This window comes from Pelmatolapia mariae, linkage group LG1 (genome assembly GCF_036321145.2).
Source record: "Pelmatolapia mariae isolate MD_Pm_ZW linkage group LG1, Pm_UMD_F_2, whole genome shotgun sequence".
Lineage (NCBI taxonomy): Eukaryota > Metazoa > Chordata > Actinopteri > Cichliformes > Cichlidae > Pelmatolapia > Pelmatolapia mariae.
The window spans coordinates 38,063,142-38,071,139 of record NC_086227.1 but is presented as its reverse complement, the minus strand read 5'-3'; the positions used below and the strand labels follow the sequence as shown (position 1 = coordinate 38,071,139).

The window sequence follows — 7,998 nt, the reverse complement described above, 5'->3', positions numbered from 1 at the left end:
GTCCAGATAAACAGAACTGAATCAAGTGAGTTTTAAACCAAAGCCAGTTAGATGAGATACTGTATCAGAGTGATTCATTTTTGTGTTATAAAAACTTGAAACAACAGAAACCTTTGACAGTTAAAATGTTCATATTTTTAATGCTAATTTTAAATGTGTTACTTTTCAGTAAACTGTGGTGTTTCTTGGTTCACATCTTATTAATAATCCCACAAAAGCAACATGTCAGAGTCACAGCAACCCTACTGTACTGTCTAAATATGCAAAGTGCACCGTCAGCCTGGTGGAAATAGACTGTTTGCTTAACCATTAAGAAACCAGATATTTTAATGAACTAAAGGAGTGGAGTTTATTTTATTTATGCAAAAAGGAGTTAAAAACCAAACTGTTCAAACAAATTGACATTTATTTAAACAGTCTGTGTCAGTTATTTCTTACAAAACAAATATTATATGTATCACTAGTGAAAACGTGATAAAACCTATGGCAAGTTTGAGTAAATTATTCATTACCTTTGGCTAGTATTCATTATATAAATATGTGACTAGGTAAAAGTTTGATGAACAACAAATAGTCCCACTCTTTCTGCATATTTTGTTACATCACACTATATTAAACCATAACTGTGGAAATAATTAAACAAATTCAAAGCAAATCAATCAACAAACAAAACCTATGATACTCCCTGTAATTTTTGCCACACTAATATAATAAAATATAATACCCGTGAAAACTGTGAAACTGACAGGGAGCATTTTCCCATTAAATGATCACAACAGCACATTTTAATATACAGTTAGGGTCATAAATGTCCACTTGTGGTGATTTGAAGGTTAAAATAATTTAATTTATCTTGGCCAAAAAGAGAAACGGACATTGTTTAGCATCATAAAAATGATGTTTTAATCCCCACAATTCTCCATTAAAAGGTTAAGCCTCCAGATGCTAAACAAAGCATTAAAGCATTAGTAGAATAACACAGACATAACAGGGGAAAAGAGACTAATAAATAAATACTACACTCTTAATCAAGGTACAATAAAGGTTTTTATCATTTAATTTATACAAAAAATGTTGTGTAGTATCTGGTTCACAGAAACATGAATCATTTTGTTTCCCAATAAATAAAGTGATGGGTGCCTAATAGTTTTATTAGACTTTAGCATATTTCATCACTTCTTAAAAGGGCAACACAGCATGGCGACCTTCTCTCAGAATCCCACACCATACGGCATGTGAGCATGTCAGCTTGATATATGAAGGCCTGATTACTTTTCCACAAAATTAGCTACATCCATCTTAAAAGCAGATTAGGGCTGTGCATGTGTGTGTTTCTTGTGTATGTTTGTGTGTCTTCTGTGTAAGTTGCTTCACTCTTTAACAAAGACATTGTATAAGATAGTGTTTTTGTAAATGCCCTAAAAAGAAATAACATGAGAAAAAACCCACTATTAATAAACTGTAGTATGTTAAACATGTGAACAAGACTGAACATCAGCATCTTTTCATATTTACATCAATTGATTTATTTATAAGCACATTTAAAAACAACGCACAAACAACAACAACAAAAAACATTACAAAGAAAAGCAACAATACGCTTACCTTTACTTTCCAGAGATGCACAGACTTTTCCAAAGGAACCAAAATACTTGTTTACAGTTTCACATATTTATTACAGATTAAAATGCCTGCAAAATAAAACTTGGCACCTGGTCCATGTCACCATCAGGTGGTGATCAGCTGACAGCACAGTCCCTTTCTCTAGCTGAGTGTCCAAGACATTTGATGGTTTGATTACAAAACCGATCATCAACCTGCAGCCTGCGGAATGAACATGGTTTTCCTTATGAACTAAGAGTTATTAACACAGGAGCTGAGTAATAGAACATCACTCGGGTTCAGACTGGGAAGGCCACTTGTCCCAAGCATGCTCCCCCAATGTCCGTAATGAAGTCTGGATGGGCACTTCCCAAGCACCAAGAAGGCCAGGTACTCTAAAGGAGACGCAGGTATACTCACCCCTGCTTCCACCTCTTGCTGAGGGTAAGTCACGGCAGTTGGCCGCCCCTCCCTGAGCCTGGTTCTGCCGGAGGTTTCTTCCTGTTAAAAGGGAGTTTTTCCTTCCCACTGTCGCCAAAGTGCGAATCATCCCAAAAAATCAAAAATCAAACTGCATCAGAAACAGTAGCAGTCACTCTCAGAGCTGTGAACAGGAGTCAAACAGTATACTAGCATGCTTCTGCTTCCGGTCTGGGGAACCTCGACGCACTACCATTTGGTTCCCAAAGCAGTAATTCTCAAGTTCATCACTTTTAATTACTCAACCAGTTTTGTGTCTTCTTGTGGTAATTACGTAGATATGCTTAAGTTGCCTCTGACTCACTGTAAGTGGCCAAATAAAAAAATTACATTTAAACACCACAGTCTGTATTTAAATGATATTGGAGCGTTTCTTATACAGCACTTTTCTACTCTGAGCACTCAAAGCACTTTATGCAACATGCGTCATTCACCCATTCATACAAACACTTTTTTTCTACATAAGTGCTTTTTACATAACATTTATATTCTGATGGATGCATAGGAGGCGGACTTGGGGTTAGTATCTTGCTCAATGAACACCAACACAGTTTTCCTATATATTGATTCTGTGTTTATTAAGAGACCTGGAATGTAAATGTGGACTTTGGGTCAGCTTCTGTTGTTTAAATGTGCTCCAGGCTATAAAGAATAGATGTGACAGTATTTTTTCATTTCAAAAACAAAAACAAACCAAAATAAGCTACAGTTTGCTACAGTGGGGTTAGGACAATTGGTGATTCAAATTGCCCATTGTTGTGAATGTGAGTGTCTCTGTGTTAGCCCTGTGATAGACTGTGCTGGATCCGCCTCTGCTGATTACCAGTTAGATGTTCGGTTTTTTCTTGATGACAGAAAACTTCAGCTGCTCTAGTTGACAAACACAAGGACCAACATTCATCTTTTCCAAACAGTTTTACTTATTTCAATAACAGATAAAACACTCACTCTGAAGGATGTTTCACACTGAAGTATTTACTTCAATTCAATCCAGTTCAGTTATTTATACTCATCACAAGACACACACAAAAAATGGCATCTCATGAAAAGGCTAAAAGGTGTTTCACATCGATTTTTCATTGTAAATACTAAACAGCAATTGACATTGTAAAACTGTCAGAGCTGGAACTTATTTCATTTGTCACATAAACATGACTTTTTTTTTCTTTCATTTTTAACTCGGGCCAATAAAACTATCCAGGTTCTCAGAGCTGTTTAACTCAGTAATGTTAATGATTACACAAACTCTTCAAAACCCCTTAGTGCATCTTAGGGCAGATGTTTGTTTATTTGTTGTTTTGCTTGTTTCTTGTTTTGTTTTTTATGCATAATCTGATCAGATGCTAACAATACTAACTAAGAAATACTAATAATGAATAATAAGAATGTTGATGTCAGAACACATCCAAAATGTTTAGGTCCACTTGCTGCTGATAAACTCAACTGCTGGGAAATACACACCTGTTTCAACCAAACGGCCGTCAATACCCAGATAACAGCAGCAACCAACTGGAAACATGAGAGTGGACAAAAATATTAAAGAATTGCGGTGAAACTAAAGTAAACACTTCAGTTTGTTTTTAATGTTAACACAACATACTTGTATTAGTTCAATCCCAAATTTAAAAAAAAATTAAAGTTCAATAAATCAACTGAGAACTCTTACAGCTGCATTTAAAAATAATAATAGCAATAATCTACATGTTACATTTAAGTGAATTATATAAAAAAAAAACCTGTTTTGTTAAACATGCAGCTCTGCTTTCAAATGTCATAAATAAATTCAATAGAAGTAAAAAGTGCAGCAGTTAGTCTTGTGAATAGTAATAATTTAGCTATTAATTTATGGGTTGCGTTTATGCCCTCGTTTTTTGAAATTTTGTTAATTGATTTCAAATATTTGGAATTAAGTTAAAAATAAATCAAAAAATGTATTAGTTTCACAACAATAAGAAGAGGAAGATCAATAATGGGAACAAAAAATATATATGAGGATTTAGATTTTCTAAATACTTTTATTTTATTTTAACACCATTTTGAAACTTTCCTTTACTCATTTACTAACATTTGTCAGGAATCACTGACTAATGTTTGATGTAACTGTCTTTAACAACTAAACCCATGAAAAAGTAAATATCAGGCAACAACAGACGTTAAACAGCTAAAAACAGGAGCTGCAGACTGACAGCAAAACAACTAGTAGCTCAATGTTCCAACATTTGGAAGAAGAAAGTGCTATCACAATTGGAGATCAATAAGGTAAAAAAAATGATACGCCAAGGGGGAGGATGTCAGGTCAGGGGGGAGATATTTTCATCCCCACCCAAGATTGAGCACCAAGTGCGGAGTGAGAGCAGCTGACCCGACAGATAGGATTGTGGCGAAGCTGGAAACCTGAAACCTGTAGTCGGTTACCAAGACAATGTGAGGGATGTGAATGCTGCATTACGGACAACCAGAAGGAGAAGATCAACGTAGGGAAGGGAAGGAAGGAAGTTAGCCAACTATACAGCAAACCAAGCTAAAACCTCTTGGCCAGTCAATGCTCATAATAGCTGGTCTAAGAGCAGACCATAGCAACCATCACGGGGGCAAACATCAAAGAAAGGGTCTCCAGTATAAAGCACCAGGCCTGATGCACGCCACCTTGCTCAAGAAGCAGACTGCACTCCATGAGCATCTATGACGCCCATTATGGCTACCTGAAGGATCCCCAGAAAGAAGGACAGGCCCCTGCACAGGACGCACCACCAGATAAAGGAAGTGGCTGACATAGTGAAATTCTAATCATGGCATGATCTCTCATAGAGGATATAAAGTCAGAGAGATGCATGTCTTGTAATGACAAGGATCAGGCTCATCTGGTAGAGTGGCTGCAAAAAAAATGGCATGCAAGCAGAGTGCAGCGGCCAGTGCAACACAAATTTTGGGTCCTTTGCTCCAACTAGTGGTCAGCACAGAGCATTCCATTCCATCCATTCCTATGTGAAGGGCCTTAAGGATGCCCTTGAGACCACCCAGCACATAACAGTGGGGTGCAAGATGCTAGCAGGCAGGGCATACATGGAATGCCATAATCAAGTGGCTGGCATATTATACAGGAACATGTCTGCCAAGTATGGCATGAAATTCCAGAGGTCAAAATGGGAGACACCCACTAGGGTGGTCGGGAATGACCGAGCTAAGATCCTGTGGGATTTCCAGACATAGGCAGACAAACCGGTGATGGCTAACAAATCAGACATAGTAGTGATGGACAAAGCAATACTGAATGACAGCACCATCAGAAAGAGGTAACACAAAAAGCTGGAGAAGCACCGAGGGCTGAGAGAAGAATTCAAGAAGAACTCAAGATGGTTCACATGTAAAAGTCTTAGTCCCTCACAGTGGAAAATCAAACTTTGCTGCTTGTCAGCATCACCTGCTAAAACTCCCACTGTCCACTGATAAGATGTTGCCTATAACCGCCCTGGATCCATCCAATCACATCACACCCCTGCTGTATAAAAGCTCCTCCAATAGGTTGCCCTGACATGTTCTAGCCATGGCCTTCCTGTGGATCCTCTCCTGTCTCGCATTCATTGGCACCGCCTACGGTGAGACAAACTCTTTAAGGTTACAGCTCATTGGGTGAAGCATGCTGTTTAATTTTACAGTTAGTGCCAATGTGACAGTTACATTAATTTTATTGTTGTTAATGGCATAATTCTGATGTTCTGATGTCACCAGGGTGCGGAGTTCCCGCCATCCGTCCTGTCATCACCGGTTATGCCCGCATTGTGAACGGTGAGGAGGCAGTGCCTCACTCCTGGCCCTGGCAGGTGTCCCTCCAGGTAAATGAAGAAACAAAGACACACACTCTCACACCTCATCACACAATCAGGTGGAAATGTCTAACTGTTGTTGTTCATTTTGCTGTAACAGGACTACACCGGCTTCCATTTCTGTGGTGGTTCTCTCATCAATGAGAACTGGGTGGTGACAGCTGCTCACTGCACCATCAGGTAACTTTAAGCTGGTTTTAAAGACTGAAAACTCCAATTAAGACATAGAGTCATGTTTGACGAAGAGAATCCTTGTTTAGAGGGCATTGCTGTGTATCTGGGGTAGAATAAAAATAAGTAAAAACACAGTTTTCAGGTAATGTGGTGATCTCAGAAATGCCCACATGCTTCTGTTCTTTTCTGTGCAGGACCTCCGACCGTGTGATCCTCGGAGAGCACGACCGTTCCTCCAGCGCCGAGAACATCCAGACCCTGGCTCCCGGCAAGGTGGGTGAAACACTGCATCAGCTTTCATCGTATAGCTACATGTCAGGGTTTGTTGGTCGCTCATAACGATGTCACTTCACAACAGGTGTTCAGGCACCCCAACTACAACAGTTACACCATCAACAACGACATCACACTCATCAAGCTGGCCACCCCTGCCCAACTGGGCACACGTGTTTCCCCAGTTTGTGTGGCCGAGACTTCCGACAACTTCCCCGGAGGCTTGAGGTGTGTGACCACTGGCTGGGGTCTGACCCGCTACAACGGTAAGAGCTCACCCACTTTTTTGAAGCAGGCTGTGCTGAAACCTGTTATTCTTTGTTATACTGTCTTCATAGACACTGATCGGTTAAACAATTATTAGATAGGGATTTACTCCAAACAATCACATATAGGTGGGTTTGGACTGTAATGAGACCACCAGGTGGAGCTTTAACAGTTGTACTAAAACACGAGGAATAATAGAGCATGATAAAAAAAGTCTCTAATGTCTGATGTGTTTGTGTTTGTGTGTTGCAGCTGCCACCACACCACCCCGTCTGCAGCAGGCTGCCCTGCCCCTGCTGACCAACACTGAATGCCAGTCTTACTGGGGCAGCCAAGTCACTGATCTGATGATCTGCGCTGGAGCCTCCGGAGTCTCCTCCTGCATGGTGAGTGGGACCTCCATCAATTACAGAAGCGCCAATTCTGAGCTTTTTATGCGATGGCTGTGGGTCAGGGGTTAGATAGGGAAACCTACTAATCAGGAGATTGCTGGTTTGAGCCCTGGTTGCTAGGGCCGCATGCCAAATATCCTTGGGCAACATACAAAGCTGCGCTCCGATGCATCGAACGAGCATTGACAAAAGGGCATTGCCGAATGGGTGAATGAGGCAAGTTGTGTAAAGTGCTTTGAGTGCTCAGATAAAGTAGAAAACCAGTCCATTTAGCTTTTTATAACGTCTTATTTATTTTTATTTTTCAGGGTGACTCTGGTGGTCCTCTGGTCTGTGAGAAATCTGGAGCCTGGACTCTGGTTGGTATTGTGTCCTGGGGAAGCTCAACTTGCTCTACCTCCACTCCTGCAGTCTATGCCCGTGTCACCAAGCTGCGTGCCTGGATCGACCAGACCATCGCTGCCAACTGAGCATGTCACATATGAGAGGTTTCAGCATCAAGCTAATCCTCAATAAAACACAGAAAATCTGAAAAACTCTGACCTACTCGTGAATGTGTCTTTTTCTCCTATTATTCATTATCATTTAAGACATCGAGCATTCGGTGAATGAAGTGTGGTGAACTCGAGAAGAGTTTTGTCACGTTGGACTTGCCTGGTGTTCAGCAGCGCCAGAATCAGGTTGGCCGAGCCATACATAAATCCTGGAAGCAGCGAATAACAAATAGTCTGGCTCAGTTTAAAATACACCTGCCAGCATTATGAAATCTTTGAGGTGTAAGTCATTAGTAGTGATAATTCTAACCCTTTGTGTTTGGGAGAAAAGCAAAAATGACTTTTTTATGGTCAAAATCCAAATATCTTTTGTTCTTTAATTGCTATAGAATTACATATTTATGAAAATAACCTACAGGCAAAGAGTTATGATTGTGGTCATCTCTTACGATGTCTTAGATGTCACAGGATTAAAGCACAATCTAAATATAG

General features: G+C 39.9%; 1 protein-coding gene across 1 annotated transcript; it reads left to right on the top strand.

Moving 5' to 3' along the window:
• Window positions 1–5,626: 5,626 nt before the first annotated feature.
• On the top strand, window positions 5,627–7,482 carry LOC134623902 (chymotrypsin A-like). Its single transcript, XM_063468911.1, has 7 exons — window positions 5,627–5,678; window positions 5,812–5,915; window positions 6,007–6,086; window positions 6,275–6,353; window positions 6,439–6,619; window positions 6,873–7,006; window positions 7,321–7,482. The coding sequence occupies exons 1-7, from the start codon at window positions 5,627–5,629 to the stop codon at window positions 7,480–7,482; spliced, it is 792 nt and encodes a 263-aa protein (XP_063324981.1).
• The last annotated feature ends 516 nt before the right edge of the window (window positions 7,483–7,998 follow it).